This window comes from Osmerus eperlanus, chromosome 3, assembly GCF_963692335.1.
Source record: "Osmerus eperlanus chromosome 3, fOsmEpe2.1, whole genome shotgun sequence".
Classification (NCBI taxonomy): Eukaryota; Metazoa; Chordata; class Actinopteri; order Osmeriformes; family Osmeridae; genus Osmerus; species Osmerus eperlanus.
The window spans coordinates 6,013,266-6,040,454 of record NC_085020.1 but is presented as its reverse complement, the minus strand read 5'-3'; the positions used below and the strand labels follow the sequence as shown (position 1 = coordinate 6,040,454).

General features: G+C 46.5%; 2 protein-coding genes across 5 annotated transcripts; both read left to right on the top strand.

Annotated features, from left to right (window-relative positions):
• Positions 1-10,949: 10,949 nt before the first annotated feature.
• Positions 10,950-13,919, top strand: fzd7a (frizzled class receptor 7a). The gene has a single exon (XM_062456780.1). The coding sequence runs from the start codon at positions 11,451-11,453 to the stop codon at positions 13,131-13,133; it is 1,683 nt and encodes a 560-aa protein (XP_062312764.1). The 5' UTR covers positions 10,950-11,450; the 3' UTR covers positions 13,134-13,919.
• Positions 13,920-14,631: 712 nt separating this feature from the next.
• On the top strand, positions 14,632-26,465 carry LOC134017299 (uncharacterized). Of its 4 annotated transcripts, none has more exons than XM_062456777.1 (14): positions 14,632-14,720; positions 14,884-15,194; positions 15,290-15,562; positions 17,496-17,841; positions 18,426-18,571; positions 18,948-19,143; positions 19,264-19,424; positions 19,583-19,859; positions 19,960-20,115; positions 20,213-20,344; positions 20,426-20,533; positions 25,229-25,296; positions 25,627-25,743; positions 25,879-26,465. In XM_062456777.1, the coding sequence occupies exons 2-14, from the start codon at positions 15,090-15,092 to the stop codon at positions 26,260-26,262; spliced, it is 2,469 nt and encodes an 822-aa protein (XP_062312761.1). In that variant the 5' UTR covers positions 14,632-14,720; positions 14,884-15,089; the 3' UTR covers positions 26,263-26,465. The 4 variants fall into 4 exon arrangements, with proteins under 4 accessions (XP_062312761.1, XP_062312759.1, XP_062312760.1 ...); XM_062456775.1 differs by having other exon boundaries at positions 19,580-19,859; XM_062456776.1 differs by having other exon boundaries at positions 14,667-14,720; positions 14,967-15,194; positions 19,580-19,859.
• Positions 26,466-27,189: the final 724 nt, after the last annotated feature.

Genomic DNA, 27,189 nt, shown 5'->3' with positions numbered 1-27,189 from the left:
TGGGGGAAGGGGCGAAAGGGAGGGCCGTAGCTCTGTAATTGGCCATTCTCTGTCAGTATTGTTGAATTGTTGATTGAGTCAGTGAGTAATCATGCTGCATTAGCTCTGAGGAGGATGAAAGGAGCAGAAGAGGACAGGAGAGGGAGGATTGAGATGGAGAGATGAGAAGTACACAGAGAATGTGAGGAATGGTGCAGGTTTCAGAAGAGTCAGTCAGAAGGGCTCCACTGAGGGCTCTCTTTCGCTCTCTCTTTTTCTCTCTCTCTCTCTCCTTCTCTTAGCCTGTCAATCAGTCTTCCCCTTATACCTAGTCTCTCTCCCCATCTCTCTTTCTTTCTCTACATCTCTCTTTCTCTCTCTACATCTCTCTCTCACGATTGTTCCCCCTTTAAAGTTCTCAAGCTTTCACCCCAAAGCTTGTGGGATTTACACACAAACACATACACACATTTTCCTCCCCAACACACACACAGTACTGATTCATAGGACTTCAAAGCAGCAGTGCATCGACCTCTCTCTCTACAAATCACTTTTCTTTTCCCTCCCTTCTCTCAAGGCCCTTTTCTTTCTGGTCTGCATGTTTCTCTTCTCAATGATCTCAGGGCCCCGGCACCAGTCTGAGGGTTGAGGAGAGGAGAATAGGAAAGAAACAAACTGACATCAGTTCATCTGTCCGTCTTCGACCGCCATCGCTGCTCTCCCTGCACTGACTGCAACACAGAAGAGAGTCTGCTGCCGGTTGAGCTGTGGAGCAATTAGTATGCCTACTTCATAATGAGTCCAAATTACTGTAAAGAGAGAAGCACACACACATACACCAACACTGTATCCAGTCTCTTTCTCTCTCTCTCTAGCTCTCTCTCACTCTCTCTCACTCTCTCTCGCTCGCTCGCTCTCTCTCTCTGCCTCTCCATGTGTGCATATGTGTGTGGCTGCATTGTCATGTGTCGTGTGTGTGTGTGTGCATGTGGGCTTTAACAGGCTGGAGAGACGTGTGTATCAGGTTGTTATGTGTGTATTATTGTGGGATGTAAGCGCCTAGATGTCCCGTCGCCACGGCATCAGGGTGGTCTAGAGATTAGGTTAGAAAGTTATCTGAAGGAGGAGAGACAATCAAATCAGACAATAACCCGATGGGCTGTTTAGAGGGGAACAAAACTTAACTGGGGACATTGTGGGTATTTTCCTTTAAACAAAAACTAAATTTGGAAGCTATTTTACTCCCTCTTTAAAATGTCCTTTTTTTCATTGTTATCTTTTTGGCAGCACAGGAACTTTAAAAGTCAAATTTAGAAAACGAATGATGTTAAAAAAAAAAAATGGGAAAAAAAGAGGAGGGTGAGTGGTGGTGAGAAAGAAGAGAGACAGAGAAAAAGAGAGTTCTTTCGAAAAAGCAGCACAAATGATGCACAATTGAGTCAAAGTATCTGGCCTGTGACCTTTGATCTTTGGGCCAAAAGGGGTCAGGTCCTGGTGCAAGGTCTGACTGCAGCCTCTATTTGGACTGTTCCCAGGGACCGACTCTCCCTGGACACACACCCACACGGAGGAGGAGGAGGAGGAGGAGGAGCAGGAGGAAGACGGCTGCCAGTTGGTTTCCAGTCTAGAAGAAGTCTCAGAGCCTAAATGGGAAGGGGTGTTGACTGATTAATATTTATGAAGAGGGGAACAGTTCTGTTTTTGTGTCGGACTGCGCTTTTCTCACGCAAGGTGGGATGGCCTGGGGGCGGAATCTATTACCACTCGGACTGGGAAAGAAAGAGAGAGAGACGGACCGCTGAAAGAAAGGCTGGGGGACAAAGAAGGGAAAGGGAAAAGAGGGGAAAAAGAGGGAAAGAGGACTTCTCTCCATTTCCATCAAAAGGGGTGGAAAGAGGGCGCAGAAGAAAGGAGAGTTGTGTGAGAGGAGGACTGATATCAGTTTTCCCCTCGTCTGTGTGAAGACTTTCTCAAGCTTGAGAAACCCTCTGAACTGTATCCAAAACCACGCCTCCGTCACCATGGACACCAGCCACATCACCATATGTTTGGAATATTCAAATTGTTTGTTTAATTTGATTTAATGAGATTAGAACGACGACATTTTGATGTCCCAGCGAAAATGAGTCCATAGTTAGCTTGGTGTTTGGCTGCTTGGTATGAGTTGTGGTTGTTTTTCTTCTGGAGATGAAGGACTGTGACCAGCCAACGCAGCATTGGGAGGGCTGATAGACAATCATGCCACAAGTGTTTTATAGTGGAAAGTGTCTTAGAGACTACAAATTGTAGACCCTAATCTAGGATCTTTGGCCATGAGGTCAAATTTAATCCAACTAAATTCCACCATCATCTGCGTAATACTAACTGGGCACCACTGACGAGTGGAGAATTTCTCTTCTGCTTTCCAAAAAAGATTCCATCCAAGTAGAGGCCTTTAAGTAGCTCTCTAACCGCTGCGTTGTACCGGATGTGGTGAGCTTGCTACTGCTGCATGACATCACTGAAGCTCCATTTACCCTTCAACAAATGCCAGGATATAGAGGATGGAGGTTAGAAGACTGGATGGAGTGATATGCAAGATTGGAAATATGGGGGAAGATGAAAGGTGAAGGAAGGGTGGAAGTCAGGTGATGGTCCCCAGGGTGGGCTCACCTGTACTTCATTCTTTAGTATGAGCCTTCCTCTCTTCTTTCAAGACAGCCATCCTTCCATCCCTTCCTCTCTGCAATGACCCTGCCCTTCCTCTACTCTGAAGAACTAAGTGATTGTGTTTGCCGCCATCCGAGTCTGTGCTTGCCTGTTGTTGCGTCAGTGTCTGAGGTCTAGGAGGTCAGGCCAGGATAGCTACCTTACAGGTGTCTGTTCTGAGGATCCCTCTGATAGTTGAGTCTAAAAAAAACCGTAGCCTTATCTGAGACTGAGCTCACTAATCATTGTTGTTTCATCCGTATTCACCACAATGACACTTGTTGTGTAGACCCCTCATCTTTCTCTCTCCCTTTCTTCACCAGTGTTATTGTCAACAGACTATGGTTCTGAGCCAAAGCAGCAGCTCCTCTGTGATGCTTGGTAATGTATTCGAAGCAGAAAGCCAGGCAGAACAATGCCGATTCCGTCCAACTCCTCTCTGGGTGCCATTCAGAGCAGCCAGCAGCCTCTGGCCTGGCTCTCTGTATTCACTCTCTCCCTTCTTTGAATGACAAAGTCACTCCTCACTCTGGTGACTCTCCCCATGCATAACTACCCCCACATGTTTTTCCAGCCTTCAGCTCTCCTCCTTGCCCCCGTCTTTACAACACTCCCTTCATTCGACACCCTCCTCAACTCCTCCATCAACATCCTCCCAACTCGCTCACCCTGAACCCCCCCCCCCCCGTCCCTCACACACCCTATTCTCACCCGCTCGGACTCCCAGACCAGGGTAACAAAAGGTGCCATTTGCACGGTGCGAGGACATAATGTGGTTATTAGTCCGAGGGCTCTGCTAGGGTCACCCTGAGATACCCCCGTCCCACCCCCCGTCCCACCCGAGACAATACAGACCAACAGGCTGGGGGGGGGAAGCTTGTCCTCCTTAGCTCTCTCTCCATTCTCCCTGAGCTCTCTTTCATGCGAGGGTCTCTCTCATCCACTGCTTCATAATGCATAATGACTGGATGCCAAATCCATCTCTTCATGACAGAAATCACGGCGGGTTGAAATACAACCGACACCCTCGTGTCAGAGCCGTCCGTACAGATCTGTCAGTGACCCGAGGGTATGCTTAATGTCTCGCATGTCAAATCTCCATAGGCAGGTTCAAACTGTCGATGAGATAGAAGATATGAATCATTTAGGCCGACTCTGTTTTATGCTCTTACATGATGTGAAATCTGTCAACGGAGAGGTGTATCACGCGTGGAATGAGGCTGTGCAGCTCCGCAGCTGTGAGGATGAGTAGGAGGGAGGTGCCAGAGGAAGGAAGGACTCAGAAATCATGGCTCTTTTTCAGTTCGATTTCCCACAGAGGAAGGAATGCGAAATCAGCGATCGAGTCACGAATGATGTAGTCAGTGTCTAGAATCCTGACTCACAAAGGATCTTCTGTCATCCGATTCGTCCGTCTGACATCCTGACCGGTCAGTGTTGTCAGACCCCAGTCCTTTCACTATGCTGTTGAAAAACGATTTCACAGCAGAGGTAGATCACACCTTCCTCTCTAATCTGTGTCCATGTGTCTGAGTCAGGACTCAAGAACGACAGTAATCTTGCTGACTTTCAACAGCAGAGAGCGTGAAAGACGGAGGATCGAGAAACGGAAGGGAGAGGGAGGACGAGCAGATGAAGGTCAATACTAAGCCTGGTCCTCAGTGAACACCTCATCAGGCTAAAGCTGGGGCCTGTATTTAGTCTGGTGGCTAGAGCTGCCGCCTACGGAACATATGCTTCTCCACAGGGCTGTCTCCACCCCAACCGCCCCACACACACACACACTCAATTCCCTCCGCATGTGTCTCTTATCACGTCATACCTCTCCCCCCAGGACATCAAAACTCCGCTTTGGTGCAATGTTAACACTCAAATGTCATCAACAAATGAAGGCTAGTGGAGTAAAGGTCAAATCAAGCACTGGTCATGAAAGAGCATCAGTATCAGAGGTTGAATCCAAATAACAAGTCAAATTGCCGCTGGAGTCTTTAGCCTCTGAAACGCTCCCCTCATTCCCCTGCTAATGACATCTGTTTCCTGTCCCCAGGTCCTGTGACAGAGGCCCTGTGACAGACAGATCCTGTGACAGACATGCCCTGTGACTGACAGTTCCCTCCCGGGGGTATGGGAGAGCTCCTGGTCTGCAGACACACAGTCTGCCACACCAAGGGCCTCCAGGCCAAAGTAGCTGTGACAGTACAGTTCAGCCAATGGGAGAGCAGACCTGGCCTGCTTCTGAGAAGGCAGGTCTACGGTATCTGGACCCCTATCTCATCAGGAATGCTGGGAATGCGGCGGGCTACGTCTGGAGTCTCGACACTATCATGTCTCAGAGTAGGGGATCGAGACGCTCTGGGTTGAATGATAAAACAGTCGGGCTCCTCTACTCTCAATCTTTCTTCTCAGCTATCCCAAGGGCTCAATTCAAAGTGCTCACAAAGAAGGACAGTTAGACATTCACAGATGAACATATTTACAAAAACACACAATAGAAGACTATTTTAGTCTATTTACTATTAAACTGAGAGAAAAGGAAGGAGGGAGGGAGGCAGCTGTGGAAGGACAGTTGCGGAGAATCTTTACCTCAGACTCTGTGATGAATGTTGTCATGGAAACTGGAGACCCACAGTGCCAAAGAGCAGGTTTGCAGTTCAGAGTGTGGGAGCCAAAGATACAGAGGTGAACACGCACACACAGAAACACACACACACACACACACATACACACACAAGACACATAAAGAACCAGGAGGAATCCTGATAAACCACAAGGATGTTCCAGCCGACCAGGAAGCTAAAGGAAAAAGACTTCTAGTGTGAATGCTCACCAGTCTAGGCTGACAGGGCATAGAGAGAGAAATTAGCTTTAGATCAATAAGGCATGAGTGTGTGTTTATATGTGCCTGTGTCAGAATATAGATGTTTGAATTGATCCCCCCCCCCCCTGTTTCCTGAGGGGGGGGGGGCTTATTAAGACTCTTCCTCCCTCTAGAGTCATCCCTGCTCCGCTCCTCTCTCATCCTCCCCAATCCATGTCTTCCCTCTCTATCATCCCCTTATCCTTTCATCCCATCTCCCTCCTCTGCTGAAACAGGAAAGGCGGAGAGTAACCGGAGTGGCTGGAGTCAGAGGGGTGGGCAACGCTGTCTGCTGCAGCCTGATCTCTGCTGCTGTGTTATTGGAACCTGCAGCAGAAGGGTTCCAGCAGAACAGCACACACACATGCACATGCACACACACACAGACACATACACACCTCTCTTAAGAGTTGGCTGTCCAGGATGTCTCTCCCAACACATACAAAGACACGAGTGGACAAATTCTGCTGTTCCCTGCGGGGAAGTTGGCTATGCAGGTAGGGTCGCACTATCATCTCCAGTGCAGATTCAAGGTTTGGGGGAGAGCCCAGGTTTGTGTCGCTGTTTACTCGGCAAAGCGACTCAAAGGGGCAGCTGTGAGCTGCTGAGCAGAGGGAGTCTCCGTGCACTGCGACGGCTTCTCTGTCTGTCAGATCATTGATTTAACGTCAGGCTGAGATCCGACTTGACATGTAGGATCTCTCAGGATCCTCTCAACATCTGAGCCTTGAGGAATCCCCACTGGAGAACCAAATGCACACACACACACACACACACACACAAAGATCAGAATACCCCATAAACACTGTGACACAAAAACACTGTCTCAACATAGATCGGTACCTCATAATTCAATTCCACCATGTTAATTGAGTTCTCTCTTTTCATTGCATGATCAAAATCATTGCTTCTTACACTTGTTTTACAATACCTTTTTCCATGTTTAATTAGAGCAGCTGTTTGAGCTAGACCTTGACATAACCTTGAAGCTGTAATGTGTACAGTATAGGTACGAAATTAAAATGATTTTTGAAGTTTTGTATTTCCTAACTTGCAATCTGGTGCACACGATGGATGTTAGAATGGATTACAGGCTCTGCATATTCAAATTAGTACAGCACACACCAATATATAAAACTACGTCTTAAAATACAGATGTACACATATTCTCACTATGTCTCTCTACTGTTTTACTCTCACACTAACACCCCCCCATGCGCACAGAGGCATCCACACACAGATATGAAATCATAAACACAGGAAAGCCCCCTCTCCCCTCCCAGAATGCATCGGGCTTATGTTCCCAGCCGTCTGGCTGGGCTCTGTTTATTAATCCTGTGTCCAAAACGGCAACGTTCAAATGCCAGAAAACTCCCAGAAGTCCCCTGACCCGTGTTGGTTTAAACATGTGATAAACACAAGATGGCCGACAACGCCCCTGTAGGTTTACACTAGACACACACACACACACACACACTCACAGGCATGCACACACCTCCTCTAAACCCAACACCCTGTCCCCAGTCAAAGACAACCAGCAGTCAGAGAACTAGGCGTCCTGCTCCTTAGCCAACGGACCATACACCAGCCCTGTATGTGCTGTATAAATCAATCTTTCATCGCTCCGTTTTCACTGTGTGCTCTTGCTGGGTCTACTTTCCAAGCATGTGAGGCTAGTTAGCATAGCGTTGCCCCTGTACTGTAGCAGCTCTGTAAACTAATGACGGACATGAGCCAGCTGGCCTCTGGAGGTCCACTCTTTTGGCCTACATTCCTGCCCACCCCCTCCCCACTTCTCTCTCTCTCTCGCTCTCTCTCTCTCTGTCTCTCTCTGCAGTGCTCTGGTCCAATCCCTCCAGGCGAAGGCCAACCCAGCCCAGCCAGGCCCACCCCAGCTCTGTGCCCCTTGGCTCACACCATCCCATTCATTCCCTCCCCACCCCAGCAGCAGCCAGCCAGCCCTTCTCCTCACCCTAGAATAACTTAACAACCAGGTGTAATAACTTCTGCTAAATGGCATGTCATTTAACCAGATATACTCTTCTTTACCAAGGTCTAGATTGAAAGAACTGGCATTTGTATTGCCCGAGGGAGTAACCTTCTACAATTGCTTATGAGCGTGTGAACGGTTAAAAATGGAAGTTTGAGAAAATAATGCAACAGATTAGCCTGAAGCATGTATGGGCCACTGAGGATAACAGGAAGGAACACAAAATTCTGGTTGAATTTGTTGTCATTTGTTCCAAACTATCTTTGTTCCCAGGGTAATACAGTCACTGAGGCAACAGTTGGATTCTAATGAGTTGAGAAAATGAGTCCATATATTAGTATGACAGACAGACAAAGGAAGCTAAATTACCTCAGAGATTTACACTCGACCAAGACCCTTTGACCGATTGCAGACCATCTCTGCACTCCTAGATGCCTTGCATGTGTATAGTGTGTTGAGTTATGCACCACATTGCAGCCTAATGATGTGGGAGTCTAGAGAAGGGCCTTAACCAAATCTAAACACTCTTTCACCCCTAAATTGACGCTGGCAAGCCTGCTACTAAGCACACAGAACACTGGCCAGGAGTCATGAGAATCTTCTTCTTCTACACATGTGCACACCATCAGTTACATTGCACACACATACACACTCATATTCATGACATGCTCACATACTGCGCAACTGATACACTTAAGAGCTCAATTTTATAATGTATGAGGTAGTACCTATAGTGTGACCCGATATAGATTGTAGTGTTGGGATACTAGTGAGAGTAAACAGCAGCAGTCTGGCCCAAAGCCCCATGGGAAATCAAGGTAGGACAGAGAAAGACTCAACCAATTGGTTTATTAACAATAATCATCAATGGGTCTGCCCCCTGTTGGTCCGCTGGCTAGCAGTGACACATAACTGGAATTACTGTATTGATCTCAAATGAATGTGTTTGGATTAACGGGGTTATACAACTTGCCAGAATCACATTCATTCATTCATGTATGTCTTCCTTTATTGTGAATGTGTTCACACATTCATTCTTTACACAAGAATGCAAGTGTGTTTAACCTTTTCACTGTAGATTGTCATCTGCTCTAGCCTGTTACTTGCCAGTGAATTTGTTTTGAGTGATGGCAGGGGTGTATTGATCATATGGGACCAGAGGGATGATAAACATTGACAGGTCCTAATGAAACTTTATGCCTGCTTGTCTTTACAGCATAAACATTGGATTTTACTCATTGGATCCAATAACCCTGGATAGACAGTCAAGAGTAGAATAAACCTTGGCTGGGACATGGCAGAATGACCACTTAGATAGATTAGTACCTCAAACCATCCTGATGTTACTTACTGGAGTCTGGAGAGAATAAAGTTGGAGAGAATGGAGAGCTGGAGAGAATAAAGTTGAATAATGGATTTTGGTGTTTTAAAAACCCATCGACACTGTATGACTATGTTTAGCCTGTGTTCTGCTCCTCTCTCCCACCAACCGTCTCTGGAGGAGGGGATCCCTCTCTGAATTGCTCCTCCCAAGGTTTCTTCCATTTTTTTCTCCTGTTGAGAGTTTTTGGGGAGTTTTTCCTTGTCTTCCTTGAGGGTTTAGGTTGGTTGAGGGGCAGTTCTATGGGCATATGTGAAGCCCTCTGTGACATGCTTGCGTGTAAAAAGGGCTATACAAATAAATTTGATTTGATTTGAGTCTTTTTTAGTTTTTGTGTACTTGTGTGTGTGTCTGTGTAAGTGTCTGTGTGTGTCTGTGATTATGCATTTGTGTGTTTGGAGTAAAGGCAAGATATAAGCTAATAAGGCCCCATGGGAAACAAGATTATTAATGAACTGAGCCAGTTAGCTCACCATCACAGCTTCACAGCCTTGCAAACGAACCGTGACTTCACGTCCCCCCCTACTTTAGTATTCAGCCGTGCACTCCACCATACTGCCTCAACATTCACACAATATTAGACCTGCATCATGTAAAAGGATAGGTTTCTAAGGATGGGCATGGTTCACCTGGGGATACTTCTATATTGACCAATCAAAGTGGAAGGGGCTTTGGAGAGAGACAGAGCGAGAGAAGAAAGGGGGGGGGGGTGGTTAGATGAGAATGCCAGGCGGAACATCGCGGAACATTCTGCAGAATTTTGTTTCAAGTTCTTGTGATTAATGTGGAGGTTCCATAGCAAAATAGGGAAGATTCCATTAAACGTAAACATACTTCAAGCCATTCCAATGAGCCAAAGCTTTTTAGTGATGCTCAAATCAAATCAACGTTTATTTGTATAGCCCTTTTTACACGCAAACATGTCACAGAGGGCTTCACATACACCCATAGAACTGCCCCTCAACCAACCTAAACCCTCAGGGAAGACAAGGAAAAACTCCCAGAAAAACTCACTACAGGAGAAAAAATGGAAGAAACCTTGGGAGGAGCAATTCCTCCAGAGACAGTTGGTGAAAGAGAGGAGCAGAACACATGCTTAACATAGTCATACAGCAGGGAAGTGTCAATGGGTTTTGAAACACCAAAATCCATTGTTCGACTATGCTGTGTTTCATGCAATAAAATACAGTATAGTACTATAGTTACACTTCGCCAATAGACATGTCTCAACAGATACCAACAAATACATGGCACCAAAACAATGCTCTATAGACCAGCAAATCAAGACTACTAGCCTGAGTTTGTTGACATTTGTTTTACAGTCACATAACGTCAGCCTAATTTTACAGATAACAGCAAATTCCCAATTCAATTCAGAAGAGGGAGGAATTCAATTCTGTGGTGTTCTCATTGCCACTGGGAGCAGGTTTCGCCATGAAAGGTGTGAACAACTGCAGTTTCATCACAAAGTGACCCATCAGCTTTTAATGATGAATACCAATGGTCAAGATAAGGGTGAGTTAAGGGTCCTAGATGGCCTCTGTTAGTGGCGTCCTGCATAGAACAACTGCACAGTCTGTTCTTGGTTTAGGAGTCACCTTTGGGTTTGCGTGAAGGTCACCCCCATTTGATACAAGCAGTCACACTGGCCCTGTGACCCAAATCTTCATGATTGCAAACCAACAGTAATAATAATTGACTCACTAAACCTATTTGAAGCGAAGTGCAAATCGTGGTTTCGATTTCAATTCAATCTCACTCTTTCTCTATATACCTATTCATACTGTATAGCCTACATGAGAGAAAGTGGGAGTGGGAGAGAGAGAGAGAGAGAGAGAGAGAGAGAGAGAGAGAGAGAGAGAGAGAGAGAGAGAGAGAGAGAGAGAGAGAGATACATATCATATCTCTGTGCTTTCCCCAATCCAATCAGGATGGAGGCTCTTTAGAAACCGAACTGTGCCATTGGTCCAGAGAACATGGTTTCCAGGTGCCCCGCCCTTACATTTTACGGCTTGTGAATGAGGGGCAATCTAGAAACCGACGTCACATCATTGTGTGCTCTGTATTCGCCTCTGGAGCTCCAACTTTTCAGTATCCAACCAGCTACAGACAGAGAAGTCGCGAGCAGAACGATCGTAGGTCAAAACTAATGGAAATTCGTACCACATTTTATGATAGGGCTTGTGACTAAAGACACGGACACGCGCCCAAGAGTCCTTGCACGGACTTTAGAGGAAAAAACTGAAGTTTCTTCAGTCCACTGATTCAGAGAAAAAGAAGTAACGAAGGGTCTTTCTCGAGCTGATTTGTGAAGAGTAATCTACAAAGAGCCCAAGACCCTTGAGTCGTCATGCGAGTGCGGCGACCACGCGCACGGTTTTGTGGACTAGCGTGAGCTATTTAGGGTCTAAAAAGAGACATAAAACACCTATTGTAAAAAAGTTTCATATCTGAGTAAGAAGAGAATTGTTGTTGTGTTTTATTTTTTTTAAATACAAAGCATCGGGTATTTTTTTACACCAGACTTCCTTCAAAGTTGTTTTACCCTTGCAACTATGGCGGACTCAAAGAAATCGGACCGGGCATTTACAGCTGCTTGTGCGCTGATGATGGTGAGTGCGCTTTTCCCGTTGTGTTCCGGACAGTATCACGGAGAGAAGGGGATCTCGATACCCGAGCATGGCTTTTGTCAGCCCATCTCCATTCCCCTCTGCACGGACATCGCCTACAATCAAACCATTATGCCGAACCTTCTGGGCCACACAAACCAAGAGGACGCAGGGCTTGAGGTCCACCAGTTCTACCCATTAGTAAAGGTGCAGTGTTCCATGGACCTAAAGTTTTTCCTCTGTTCCATGTACGCACCGGTCTGCACCGTGCTCGAGCAAGCAATCCCACCGTGTCGCTCGCTATGTGAGCGAGCGAGACAGGGCTGCGAGGCACTCATGAACAAATTCGGCTTCCAGTGGCCGGAGAGACTTCGCTGCGAGAATTTCCCAGTTCACGGAGCAGGGGAGATATGCGTTGGTCAGAACACTTCGGACACCGGCAGCCCCACTTCATACCCGACACCATACGTTCCAGAACTCATGACCCTGCCGCCCAACATGGGTCGGCCGGCCAGTCCACAACAATTCTCCTGCCCTCTTCAGCTGGAGGTGCCCACTTATCTCAACTACAACTTCATGGGAGTGAAAGACTGCGGCGCGCCGTGCGAACCCACTAAGCCCAACGGATTGATGTATTTTCGTGAAGAAGAGGTGAAGTTCGGACGTCTATGGGTTGGCATCTGGTCGATTCTATGCTGTGTGAGCACCCTGTTCACGGTGCTCACATATCTGGTGGACATGCGGCGCTTTCGGTACCCAGAGCGACCCATTATCTTCCTCTCCGGCTGCTACTTCATGGTGGCCGTTGCATATGCGGCCGGGTTCTTTCTGGAGGACAAAATAGTGTGCATTGATAAGTTCAAAGAGGACGGATACAAGACTGTGGCACAGGGCACCAAGAAAGAGGGTTGCACCATCCTCTTCATGATCCTCTACTTCTTTGGCATGGCCAGCTCCATCTGGTGGGTGATTCTGTCCCTAACCTGGTTCCTCTCAGCTGGGATGAAGTGGGGGCACGAGGCCATCGAGGCCAACTCTCAGTATTTCCACCTGGCTGCTTGGGCTGTCCCAGCCGTGAAGACCATCACCATCCTGGCCATGGGACAAGTGGACGGAGACTTGCTCACGGGTGTTTGTTATGTGGGCATCTACAATGTTGATTCCCTGCGTGGATTCGTCCTGGCACCACTGTTTGTCTATCTGTTCATCGGGACTTCATTCCTCCTCGCTGGATTTGTGTCCCTGTTCCGGATCAGAACCATCATGAAACACGACGGGACCAAGACGGAGAAGCTGGAGAAGTTGATGGTACGTATCGGAGTGTTCAGCGTCCTTTACACCGTTCCAGCCACCATTGTGATAGCCTGCTATTTCTACGAACAAGCTTTCCGAGGACAGTGGGAAAAGACCTGGCACATGCAGACGTGCAAGCGTTTCGCCGTGCCCTGCCCCCCAAACAACTTTGCTCCCATGACACCGGACTTCACCGTCTTTATGATCAAGTATCTGATGACAATGATTGTCGGCATCACCTCCGGGTTCTGGATATGGTCGGGCAAAACGCTGCAGTCTTGGCGAAGGTTTTATAAAAGACTGAGCAACAGCAACCAAGGGGAAACTACAGTATGAAGTACATAATTGGTCACAAATGATTATATCAGTGTGTAAAGCCAGGATATGCATCCTGACGTTTTAAAACAAAGAATGATCCTTGTGGATCATTATGTGGTCTCTGAATGGACTTTGAAAAGCGAACTATCAGAGCGCCGTCTCCTACCTAACTTACAGGCCGGAGCCATCGGACTCCTTGATTCCAAGGCAGATGTGAAAAGCTCAAATATGGACACGTATATAGTGCCGTTAGACAAAATGGTCCGTGAAATTCAAAATTACGGCGATTTGATCGATTTTATCCTATTTTTTGCGCATGTTTGTCAACTGATTGAAAAGTACCAACCTACTGCTGGGTCAATGTAACCACATGATTTACGACACGTAGGCCTACAAGTAATTAAGAGCCTCGTTATCTAGGCCTCCAATTTCAGGCTGCCATGTCTATAAAAAAGACTGAACATTTGCCTTACAGATTGATTGTCCCTTTTATTCTGTGTGTGGTAATTTGTTTGACACACAGCCAACCAGTGACAATCATGCATATTTGTGTCACTCAAAAGTCAACATGGACATATGTTTGCAATGTATTGGTATTGGGATAAAATATGCATGTGTGTAGCTGTGAAATTATGCAAGCTACTATAAGCGACAGTACAGGACAAACTTTGTAAATACTCACTTTTTCCTTAAAGAATATATGTATTTATGAAGATAATCTTGCTTTTTTACTCCATTTTTAAATGCAATAAGAGACCGTTTGTAACTGTACAGTTTCACTGAATAAAGTGATTAGATTTTTAATACCTTCTCTTGTGATTTGTGTGTGTGAGTTTGGTTGTTCTATTTCCACATACTGCTAAGCTTCATGTCTGGGACTTTGGTGCCACCTATAGGGCGCAGTAGCAATGTAGTTTGACCGGTGGATCAGTCAATTTTCATGCAAACCAGAAGAACTAAACTAGAAGAAAAAACGAATCAAGATGGAAAAAACATTGTAATTCATAGAACAATTGATGGAGTGTGCGTGTTGAGAATGTACCTTCTGAATTATGTGTATTTTGCACATGTAACGTGACTACAGTGAATACTGTGTCTGTGAGTGTGTAGTGAGGCTCAGTATTTATTTTATATGTATGTATACATATATTGGCTATCCCTTGGTTGCTTCGTAACTCATTTGCTTAGTTCAACAGACCCTTCCTCACACCCACATGAAATTGCTGGTCATACATTCCATTACAGGGGGAGGCAGTATAGAAATAGAACAGTATTTCCCTGACCATTCCATCCACACAAACCACCACATACCCTACATACCCCCACCCCCCGTAACTTCATATACCTTCTGTCACAGTTTCAGAATACCCTATCCACATGGTTACAGCACAGTGGTGGTGGGGGTGAGTTGCTACCACGGTAACAGAAACAAAGTCAGTCAGGCCTTAAGTTGTACAGAGTTACTCATCAAATCCTAGCAACAGCAACACAGCAAACATTAGCAGTCCAGCACTCTCCTGGAACCTGGGTGGCCATTACTTTAGACAAGCTTTTCCATAGTCATCACAGCATTGGTCAGTTGCAGTGCAATGCAGCACAAATCAGGTAGGAACCATGCTTGACGTTGTTGTCAGGATTCCTTTTTAGAAGTAGATTTTACTGTCAGACTGAAACTGATTATACGTTTTGATTTTATTTGACCATGGCATTGTACTGTATGTATAAGTTAAAAGCTTGAGAGGGAGCGCTTTTTTCTGTCTTGTACCAGGCTGAGAAATTATTCTCTGATTGTTCATACTTGGGATGGACAAACCACCAGTTAAAAAGACAGCTTCTCCTTTATAACTACAGCTCTGAAGACACAACCATCACTGGGCTGAGGACTGAGAAAAGGAGGACAAGATAAAACTGTGTAGAATCAGTTCAAAGAGTACTGGTGGGGTTGCTGACAGAGTATCACACAGGATTGGTGCTATGAGAGATCTCACCCTGTCTCTCCTCAGCCGAGGCTGTGGTTTAGTGGCCCGCTCACACCACGACAGCCAAGATGGCCGTCTGGAAGTCTGCTTTGAACCTGAGGTGAAAAAAAAACGCAAATGTATTTTCAAACTTTTCCTCAGGTCTTCAGGGACCTACTGTAATGTTGATGATCCTGACCATTTATTTCAATCTAGGACTACTACATATGGAAATCCCATCAGCCTCAGCTCAGGTTGTCCAATAGCGGGCGCTTTCTGGGGGGGGTGGAACCAGTGCCTCCAAAGACCTACAGCACCAGGAGAGGACCTCTCTTCCTGTACTCTGAGGACCTGGCTTCCATGACAACTGGCTTGCCAGAGGCCAGCAGGAAGAGGCAGGTCTCCCAACAGTCCAGACAGGAAATGGATCTTCACCTGCACACTCTACGGGACTTGACTGGGGCCATATTGGCTTACGGAAAAAAGCGGGTAGGAAACAAGTTATGATGAGTAAAGTAGAGATAATGTCTCTCTCCCCACTCTCATTGGCCGGGTTTCCCAGATTCGTTAAGAAGCTCTTAACGCTAAGAGCTTCTTAAGAGCGTTCTAAGAACGCTCTAGAACGCTCTTAGAACGCTTCTAAGAAGCTCTTAGCGTAAAGAGCTTCTAAACGAATCTGGGAAACCCGGCCATTTTCTGTCTCTTACACACACACATACACACACAGCACAATGTTATAGTCTCAGTCCCTTCCAGTACTTTTGCCGTTCTGACCCCAAAGTTGACACATTCTGAACCAAGGGAGATGGATGGAGGGATGGAGCGAGTGAGGAAGTGAGTAACATTATTTCTCCTTCATGTCTCCCAAGATAATCCCCCCGGCAGACCTCAGACACAGATATCTCATAGCGCCTGGCTAGATAAGGCTGCAGTCTCCGCCCCTCTCTCCCACACACAACGCTCTCAAGGTGTCTCCAATTTCCCTGCATTCCCAGTCAATCAAGCTGCCAATTTAAGTGTAAAGCGTAGCTTGACCTGCTCTGAGAGTGAGCTGCAAATCTTAATAAAGTTGTCCCAGGGGCTTTATTAGTGAACGCTCCATAATCCAGCCAATTCCTGCCTCTTCTGACTATCTCTTAATGTGCACCAGACCCAGCCTATGCACGTTATACCGGAGTCTGGAGTCATTCGCCTTTTCCTCCCTCTCTCTCTCTTCCTCTTTCAGCTGATTTTGCACGTACACAGTGAAATTACAGTCTGCAGAAGAAGGAATTGGAGACTGATTATAGAATTACTTCTGTGAAATGTTGACAGACACTGTACATTTCTCTGCGTGCGTTTGTGAAACTCTAGTCATCTTTAGCAGTGGTCTTCAAGGCCTGGTCCTCAGGGAGCACTGTCCTTATGTTTTATATGTTCCCCTGCTCCGACACAACTGATTCAAATGAATGGATCGTTATCAAGCCCTGCAGAAGCCTGATGACGACCATTCATTTGAATCAAGTGTGTTGGTAGAGGAAAACATCGAAAACATTCAGGACAGTGGGCCCTGAGCATTGAAGACCACTGACCTAGAGTACAAGAGTATAGCCAGTTGATTAAAGGATGATGACTGTAGAGTGTCTGTGTTCAGTGTGTTTACATCTCTGGTCTATGGGCAGAGAAGCTAACCAGGAAATTTCAGTGTCTGAAGTCACGTTCCTGAAGTCACGTTCCTGATGCTTTGGAATGTCAACCACATAGGTAGGGACAGGGAACTAGATCAATGTTTATTAGTCTAAAAGGAATATTGTGATTGGGACAGTCAATGTTAACATGCTCATCAGTGGAGCCGTTATAATGTGCAAGACAAGTTACTGTAAATAGATATAGAGGACTTTGAAGATATACTTGATATGGACTTCGACTAGCTCCCAGTAATGGCAATAGCAGCAAAGTAAATACTTTTGTGTAACTTCCAGCCATCTTCATCATCTCAACAACAGCTATCAGAGTAAATCTAGGACAATCAGACACAGCTGTGCATTGCCAGAGACTTGCAGTATCTGTCAGTGGAGGATGATAAGGCTGTGTAAACAAACTTGATAAACTCAAGAAAATCAATTTAGAACTATATGAGGGACATAAATTATGGAAAATAAATTATTCGATATCATGACAGAATGTTTACATACTTAGCTTTTTTAAAGGTTGCCAACATCATCATGTGGATTTGATTCAGCAAATATCCAAAAGATTAGTGCTGGAGGCAACATCAACACTGTAGACATGCTGTAGACAATGTCTGCTCTTCACACCTCAGGGGGCAGGACACATTATTGAGACTGTGGAGTTTTTGGGAAATTGTAGTCAAGGCAACCCACTCTGTATATTTCTCTCTCTCCATACGTCTCTCTCAATTCTTTTTTTCTTTCTGCCTCAGCTCAGAGGAGGTACTGCCTCAGCCACCGGCCTCCCTTCACTCCCCCTGCCAACAATTCTTGACCCCCTTCCACCCTCCAGCAAGGTGTCTCTGGCCCCCATGAGAGCAACCAGGCAGCCCAGGCCCATAGCCTCACTGCCTGCCAGGGAACCAGGCTCAGGTCCCCCCTCTTCCCCAAGGCACCACAGACCACCTATAGGTCTGGATCCTCTGCCATCAAAGAGGTTCTTATCACCTAGAACTGAAGGGATGGAACCAGACAGAACACAACACTTGACATTACGTAAAAGCGCAAAAGTGGCCAGCCATGTCATGGAGGATTGCGAAGAACGTATTACAGAAGCAGGTAAATGTACTAATGGGTGAGCAATTATTCAAAATAAAATGAATCAAAACCATCAGTTCTCCATTAGCATTGTAGACTGCAGCAAGCTCTTTGTACGTCACTAAATCAGAGCCTTGTTTTCAAAGACATTAGACTTGGCATATAGATCAATAGTGGATCTGTTCTTTCTACCCAGGGCAAGGTTAATTTAGTTAATCTGAATCTGAAAGTCTTTTACAGTTGGTCTGAATGGGTCCAATTTATTTCACAAAAAATGCAGCAAATTAGTTTTGCCAGAGAGCAAATTACATTTATATGTCATACTATGGCAATAGGAAATAGAGAATGTTATAGAGTTCCATTAATTTTATTGGATAGTTTACTGCTTCCTTAGTATCTTTGTCTTCCCTTAGGTTGGGTATTTAAAACTTTACATTTAAAAAATACAATTTACTATTCTAACACAAGTGAAGTTGATGCATTAGCACACTTGTATAAAACAGAGCGAATGGTATGTTTGAAAATGTGTCCATTCTTCTCGGGCACATTTTGCGGAGAGCTTAAAACAAAACATCTACTGAAAGTCTTTGGTGTATTTGCCCCAGATTGGAAGGAGAAGGAGACCAAGGACTTGAGGAGGTTTGAGGTGGTGTTCTTCACACCCAGGGTTCACATGAGTCCCATGCCAGAGACAGAGCCTCCTTGGCAGGTCGATGGAGGAGGAAGGCCCCCTGGCACTTCAACAAACTGGGTGAGATATGTCTATGTACCTTCCATCAACATCAGAAAGCACAACAAGACTGAATGGAAACAGTTGTGCTGTAACATTTCTGACTGCGATTGAAGATCAGCAGTTTTGGTCTGTTAATGAAATTAGAATAACAGCCTTATAATGTGTTCTCTTTACTCAATGTTATATAATGTAATATCTGATCAGATAAACTTCGCACAGGAAGGTCAGCATTCACAAAACAAGGAAAAGAAGCGATTTCCTGGTTACAGATCCAAGTCTCCATCAGTCAATGAAGGAACTTTGTGATTGGTAGTTAATCACAACCTGCTTGTAAAATGCAATAACCCTACATGTAACTTCATTGTTCTGATGTGCATTTGATTCCATGTTTAAGGACTTGCACATGGAGCCTGACTGCTCTCTGAACAGTACCACAAAGGACCCCGAGGGTGTGGGACTCTCTGAGATGGCTGAAGAGAGGTGCTATCCTCTCAACATGGCATCTGTGGACACCTCCTGGGCCTCCAGTCGCCCATCCCTCATCAACTTCTACGGCGGCCATCTTGTTGGCGTACGACACAGGCAAATAGGTAGGCTCAATTGTCATTTCACCAATGACCTTCCCAGAAATGGCCTAGCTAGTGTATTTCAGCATGTACGTCTATGTGATTTTCGACCAACTCGAGTCAATGCGGTGTCTTTGTGTTCAGTCCGACTGGCTGGAGTTGACAGCTGTGTTCAGAGAGTGGCTCCTTCCTCTGACCCCAGCCTCATGCTCCCTCCACCCTCTGAGGCCCCTCAGTGTTGTCTTCCTCCCATCTCCCTGGCTCCTCTGGTCAGCCAGGGAGAGGGCAGGGAGGCCCAGGCCAGAGTAAGCATTCCATTCAATTAAAGTAACGCAAACTCGATATACTCAATTGACTGAGTTTTTCTGCAATTACAAAAGTTGTATGTGTCTTTGTTGTTGTTGTTGTGGCATGGATCAAGAGTGAAGTTTTATTCTCCAGGTTTGTGTTTATGCATTAGCAGGGACTGACGTGTGATGTCGGGGTGCTGGAGCCAAGGGAACCAGGCCATCATCTGCCCACCATCCAGGAGGGATGTGTGAGACCAGGTGCTGGAAGTAGAGGAGTAGATAGAAGAGGAAGGGGAGGAGATGGAGAGAACAGTGGTGGAGAAAGAGAGAAACACAAAAGACAAGAAAGAGAGAAAGAATATGGAGGAGGAGGGGGAAAAGCTGTGCCCCTTCAGAGAGTCCCTCGGAAGGCAGTAGAGCAGGCTTGTGTCCTGCTGGAGCCAGAAGAAGGTAGATCAACACAACACTGCGTCTTACAAAGACAACACAGACTTTTGAAAATGCTTGACATCATTTGCCTGGTTAAAGGTCATACTTGTCCCTCACCCAGAGTGTCCCCCTCCTCTGGGAGTGCTGCCCCCTCTGGCCCGGAGGCAGGGCCCAGCCAGACAGTATTTCTTGTCCCAGTACAGACCTGACCCCCAGGATGAGACCTGGGAGGACCCCAGGACCGTGGTCCGGGGCACCTTGCCTCTAGAGCTCAGAGGTGAGCTACATCAGCAGAACTGCCCTTACCTCATTGTCTGCTTGGGTGCATTTGAAGTACATTACATTGGGATCAATGTTGCGGTGTGGGTTTTCAGAGGGGCAGAAAGGCCGATCGTGGGGAACCTTGATCATGGGTCCTGACGGCGAGATCATTCAGCTGTCCCTGTGGGACCCCAAAGCGGACAATGGAGATCCGTCTCACCTTGATGATGTCACACGAGAGAACGGTATGATGAGGACTCTCGTATCCATCAGCTATCATGTTGACTGTTGAGGCATCAGTATCTGAGCTGTGTGTGTGTCTGCAGCTCTGCATGTGCTGTCCTCTGCGGGGGAGAAGCTACCATGGATCCTCTTACTGCAGCCAGAAGCGACTGACACTGACAGACAGGGTTGTGAGACCACAGACCCGGCAGGTAATGTTGTAGAGACTCCAGTCAGACCACAGACACAAGCTGGTCAGTGTAGTGAGACCACAGACACAGGTCAAGGAAGAAGGTCTGAGCACAATCTTCTGTCCATTAGAACATGATGTACTCTAATTGTTTCACAGTCAGCGTTTTGGCTGTGCTCAAGATGTTCTATGCCAATACGCAATCACAAGCTCATCTGTTTTTGTTCAAAATAAGAGATAAGATGAGTCGAATGAAGACTATTTTCCGGAATCCCATTTCTGTGTAGGAGGACTGACCGAGGTGAATCATCATTTTAGTTTGAAGAGCAACTTAAACCTTTTAAGACCACCTAAAAAATGTGCCTGGGTGTGGTTTGGCTTCATAACACTGGTGTATATTCTACTCTACCATGTACAGTCAGACACACACATATACTCTTATTCCACTCAGTTCCACCAGCGTATCTAAACGACAGTCCGGCCTGCTCCCCTCCCCCGCAGCTCCAGCTTCCTCACATCTGGTTGTGTTTTGACGTTGTAAGGTATCCCACAATGCCTTGCAGGGAAACGTGATCCCTGCAGGCCGGGTTCTTATCCCCGCCCTGGAGGCTTTGACTGACAAGGCCTTGTGTTTTCTCAGCCTCTCTCTCTCTCTCTCTCTCTCTCTCTCTCTCTCTCTCTCCCCTCCCTCTCTTCATGCCCTTGCCTTACATTCTCTTTTTTCCCCTGCTCTGTTTCCGTTACCTTGTCACCATTCAGAAACTCACCCTCCACCTCACTCCCCCCCAACCCCACTACCAGCCAACTTTCCTACCTTCACCCTCACCCCATCCACCCATCCCCCTTCCCCCCCGAACCTAGGCCCCTTCAGAAACGGACACTTTCTAAATAAAGATTCTTGTGAGCGGAGGACTTTATCAGACTGGAATCCAGAACAAAGACCTGGCCTCAACTCAACAGTTCTCCAGAACCTTCTGCTATGTTGAGGGATGCATTCATTTTATTGTATTCACTTTCGATAACGTTACTTTCCTCACTCAGTCACATCACACCATCTTGATCAACTGTCCGTGCCTTCTTACTACAGTCAGAGATAACTGACTAGCTCACACATACATGGAGGGGAGACTTGTTAAAGTAGATTCATGTCCACTAGATAACAAGAACCTTTATAGAGAACTCACTTATACAGTTATCCAGAGTTAGGCGGTTGACTGTCCCCTCTCACCACCCCTCCTTAGGGCCCCCAAACCCCCTGCTCTCCAGCCTGTAACAGACAGCTTTATGGATGTCTGCCCTGCCCCTGGCACTGACAACCTGCTAACAAGTTTGTCACCTAAAATAGATGGCAGCACCAAGGTGGCGGTGCTGGCATTTGTTATAGGCCACGTTCAGATGGTATAAGTTAAGGGGCAGAATGTGCACGCTCTTGAACGGGCCGGAGAAGAAACACACGGAGAGGTGTGATAATGCTGTCATTACTGTGACATCATCATGTGATGTGCCTTCTATACAAACGCTTCGCTATGAAAGGGTCACCTGCAACTCACTAGTGACTCCTGAGATGCTGGTGTTGTGATGTGTCGGTAAATCCTAAATGCCCCAGACGAGGATGATGATGTCCATGGATGGGGATCCCCTTGTTCAGCATTGAGATGTAGAACCAGAACAAGCAGCCCATAAACTGTGGTAGCTGTCTCTAATCTCTGAAGCACAGCAACCAGCAGCCTTTAGAAGTACTTGGCCTGCGTCCAGTCAAGAGATTAATACACAGCACAACTCTAGAGGTTGGTTACATTAAGGTCCATGTTCTCTCCCCTATATAAATCCAGACAAAGTAGGTCTGCCTGGGCTCAAATCTCCCTCATCCATCATAGCAGTGTTGTTTACCATGAGGGGAACTCAAACCGTGTGTAACACCACAGGGAGAAATATGAACCCACTTGGAGTTAGATAGAGCCTACAAGAAAGAATGCATACAGTCTCTGCAGGACTGGGAGTCTGGTCTGTGTCGAGAGAGAGAGAGAGAGAGAGAGAGAGAGAGAGAGAGAGAGAGAGAGAGAGAGAGAGAGAGAGAGAGAGAGAGAGAGAGAGAGAGAGAGAGAGAGAGAGAGAGAGAGAGAGAGAGAGAGAGAGAGAGAGAGAGAGAGAGAGAGGAGAGAGAGAGAGAGAGAGAGAGAGAGAGAGAGAGAGAGAGAGAGAGAGAGAGAGAGAGAGAGAGAGAGAGAGAGAGAGAGAGAGAGAGAGAGAGAGAGAGATGCTATTGCCTATATCTCACTGTATTCTTCATGTGGTTTCTGCTCTTCTGAGGAAAATGTGGGCAACCAGATGAATGCTGTCCCATTTTCAAGTGGAAAGTAGCCATAGGAAAATTAATGAGACGGTTTGGTCACTTAGGCTGGCCACTGTTTACAGTAAATAAGTATTAATTAAGAGTTAAATGGGTCTATACATAATGGTAGGTCTGAACTTAGCACCTTTTTGCTGTCCTACATGCAACCTCCCCCCCTGACCTGGATCTGTGGCACTGGGTTCCACAGGGGAGGGGGGGGGGGTTGAGGTTTAAGAAAATGGTGAGAGGCACATTCTTGTAGCCATTACGTGGGATTTGTGTCATAGAGAATGAGTAATTACCAAAGTTCTGTGGGGGTCGGGGGGGGGCATCTGCAGTATCAGAGAAACTGACAAAGTGTGGAGGGGGGCAATGAGCTTCGGAAGGGGGAGTATGAGAGGTTGGCGGAAAAGAGGACGGGTTTAGGAGGACGGGCTGGCGTGGTGGAGGGGGGAGGGAGGGAAGAAAGGAAAGAGAGAAATCAAGTTAGTGAGAGCTGGCGAGAGAGGAGTGAGGTGGCATGGGGTTTAATGAGAGGGCAGGGGTAAGAGAGGGAGGGTGAGGTACATGGGGTTTGGGAGGAAGGGCTGTAGGGGTGAGGCAGGGAGGGTGCACGGAAGGGTGAGGTAGGGAGGGGTACGTCTGGGAGGCCTGGATCCTGTGCAGAGGTTTCACAGTGAAACACATTTCCCCAAGAATGTGGAACAAAGTTTAGCGCAACTCTCCCGGGGCCAGGGTCGCTGGTGCGTAACCAGAGCCTGAAAGACAGGAGAGAGGTTTCTCCCTCTCTCACTCCCTCTGTCTTCTACACACCCTTCCTCTCCCCCCCTTACTTCAAAGAGGCCCTGGAACCCATTAGGACAGACAGACACACCAGAAAATAAACTGTCTGTCTCTGTCAGGATACATGGGGGATACAACATCCCTTGTCCCCTATAGACTCGCTCTTTCTTTTTCTCTTTTTCTCTTTCTCTGTGTGTGTGTGTGTGTGTGCGTGTGTGTGCACATGTGCCTGCATATGTGTATTTGTGAGTGTCTTTTAGTTTCTCAATACATTTACCAAGTGTCAGTTTCAGTCATCCATCCCATTCATTCACTAGTCTTGTACACTGCTGATCCTTTTCAAAAAGTCTTGAGTTTCATGTGTATTGTCTGTTTCACAAAGTAAAAACATGAGATGGGATGGGAGCTTGAGTGAATACAACTTACATGAATGTTTCTCTTTGTTAGATTTACTTAAGATCTGAAAATGATCAACATATGAACACCCTATTCCTTTTAATTCCTTTGCCGTTACTGGCTCAGTGAGTTGTGAGTTGCTCCATGGCCAGTTTGCAAACTAAAAATGCTCCCAGGTTGCCCCTCGCAGGTGGAAAAGCTGTACTACAGCAATCAGCCCACCGCATTGTACTTAGTCTCACTGTTGTTAGTTAACTTTCTTGTGTTCAAACCATGGAAGAGAAGATATTTAAGAAGAGAGATGCAAAAGAAAGTGTGTACGTATCAACAGGTATATTGTTTGGGACAAACGGCCTACAGGCCTTCAGCCGGTGTGTGATACCGTTCACTTCCTGTGGAACTTCTCCAGATCGTCTTACAACCGCTTGTCTCGTTGGTGGGAACCTCTCAGCACCAATGCTCCTGTTTCCTGAGGGGACAAAGATGAGCTTGCCTCCTCTTGTCTAAATGTTGTTCAAACAAGACAATAAACCACCAAGCGAAACTCCCCCAGAGAGAGTCAGGCCCAGTCCATAAACAACTCATAGACCCTAAGGCCTGCACACTTGAAAAATATGAAAAGGGATACAGATAAGCATTGTAGACAAGCTCCATCTTGTCTCCTTGAGGTACTCAGAGGTAGGAGTTAGGAGCTGAAGGCTGTTTTCTGGACAGGGCCCTGTCTCACATACAAGTTAAACCTCACATCCAGGTTAAACAGTTGTCCATCTCTCTCAGACTCTGGGTTGTTGTGCTAGTGTTATTGGTCGTCTTTCCAGTCTGTTAATGATCCTCTCAGGTCAGGGGTCAGCAGGGGTCAGGGAGAGGTCAGGTCAGCAGGGCAGAGTGGCGTGGAATGTCCTCCTGAGAATTCCATCTCCAGTCACGTTCCAAGGCTAAAGAAGGGTTTAAGCCAGTTTGTGTGTGTGTGTGTGTGTGTGTGTGTGTGTGTGGTGTGTGTGTGTGGTGTGTGTGTGTGTGTGTTGACCCTGTGGCTGTGTACACAGAGACAGCGGGGCTGTGCAGGGGAATGTAGATGTTTACTGATACCTGCTGAGAAGCAGCAGAGAAGAAATGTTTCAGAAGCTCATTAATGCCACCCTGAACACACAAACATCCTGTCACACTATATTCTTAGCATGTTATCCTGTTTCGTATCTGTTTCAGGTGAGGGGATGAGAAGGAACCCAGAGGCCATCTTACCAAACAAAGATGCAAGTCATCCTATCCCAGCGGTAGGGGGACCCCCTCCCTGGTCGAGTTAGATAGCCACTTGTGTTTACAAAATGTTACATGATTTTCTGTTTATAAAAGGGATGAATGTTACTCCTTAGTAAGTAATCCATTGCATTGTATTGGTTTACCTTTGGCTACAAGGAGATAAGTGGGGCATAAGGTTACATAGAGGCCCAATGAGGTTAAAGTGAGGCCCTCCTGCTCTTTTACACACACATGCAAACACAACTTCCTTTGGGTGTGCACGTACAACCAACAAAGGAAGGCCTTATCATTGTAATCTGTTTACATTGTTCTCTTCCTACTTTGCAATGCTCTGTTGGAAGCAGCCAAGGACTGGAGTCCAGGGTATCCTTGGAGACCTGCAGCAGAGAGGAGAGAGACAGGCACCTGGACACAGGTCTCCCTCTCATAGGGACAGAACTAGACAGGCACCTGGTGCATATGTGAGTTAGTTATGTTTCAGGACAGACCAAAACAGAAGCCAGAGGACCTGATAAAGAAATGCTCTGGTTTGAGAGATCTGGGGAAGAAGAATAAAAAAAAATCATATGTATTAATGTGTGTGTCCCTTTACCCAGTACTCTGACAACCAACCGACCACTGACAAAGCTGAGAGGAACATCTCGACAGCTGCTGTCAATGGCACACATAACATGGAGATGACCAAGGAGGAGGCCAGGGAGGACACAGGGCAGGATGTCAGGAAGTACATGAAGAAGGAGGCAGTGAAGAAGAGATGGAAGGAGATAGATCAGGTGAAGACAAATCGGGGTCATCGACAGCCAGCTACTCAGAGCAATCAGTCATCCCTACAGCCAGGACAGGAGACTTCCAGTTCAGGCCGTCCAGCATCTGAACAGGCCAACTTTAACCCCAACCCCACTGAAAGGCTGTCACAGGGGACCTGGTCAGAGAAGAGGAATCTCAGGAACTCTGAGGGGCCCCTTACACCTAGTGGGTGAGTTCACCACGCATGGAGACACATTGATCATCTGATACCATCTCCTATCTGTGCTGCAGGGTGGTGTTTATGGTGCAGGTCAGGGGTCACAGGTTGCAGAGTCAGCTCATGTGGGTTCAGTCTTCATTAATATCCTGTCGGATTAAGATTGGAATGCTTTCCTCGCTGTGTGTCAGCTTACTATCTGCTACAAATGGCCCAGACTGGGACTGTGGCTCATGTTTCAGAGTCACACACACACACACACATTTACACACTCTTTCTGTTGCTCCCTCTGAGTCTTTGTTTCTGCTTCCCTGAGAAGTGGAGGGCAGAGACAGGAAGAAACTGACGGTCCAACCAGGAGAAGTAGGAAGTTAGGTGAAGACCCTGAAAGAGACCCAGATACATTAGAGAGTACCACTGTGGACCCAGCTGGGGTAAGAGAGTGCAGAGCAGCACACACTCAGTAGTCAACACTGTCTCAACTCCCAGTCTCAATTCCCCTACAGTATTTCGATCCTCCCCTTGTCACAGTAGTGTGTGTCGTACCCAGTGTCTGTCTCTGAACAAGATTGAGTCAACGTCAACTAAAACCTGTGTTCAACCCTTCTGTCAGGTTCAGAAAAAGAAAAAGAGGAAAGGGAAGAAAGCAGAGCTCAACCAGAGGGGTTCCACCAATGAGGAGGCGGGAAAGACGTCTTCATCTGGGAAAAAAACGAAGAGGGGGAAGGTCAAACATCAGGCTGAATTTGTCGTTGGTTAGTCTCAGTTTCAGATTGTACTTTGTATGAAAACAAACAGACAAAGACGAACGGAATAGAATCACATCCTCTTCATTTAAACTGGTTGTCTTTGGTTCTCTGTTTGGTTCATATTCTATCAGGAAAAGCAAAGGTAAACATGGAGGTCGATCCTGGAGAGCAAGTGGAGAAGGTCAAGGGTTTCA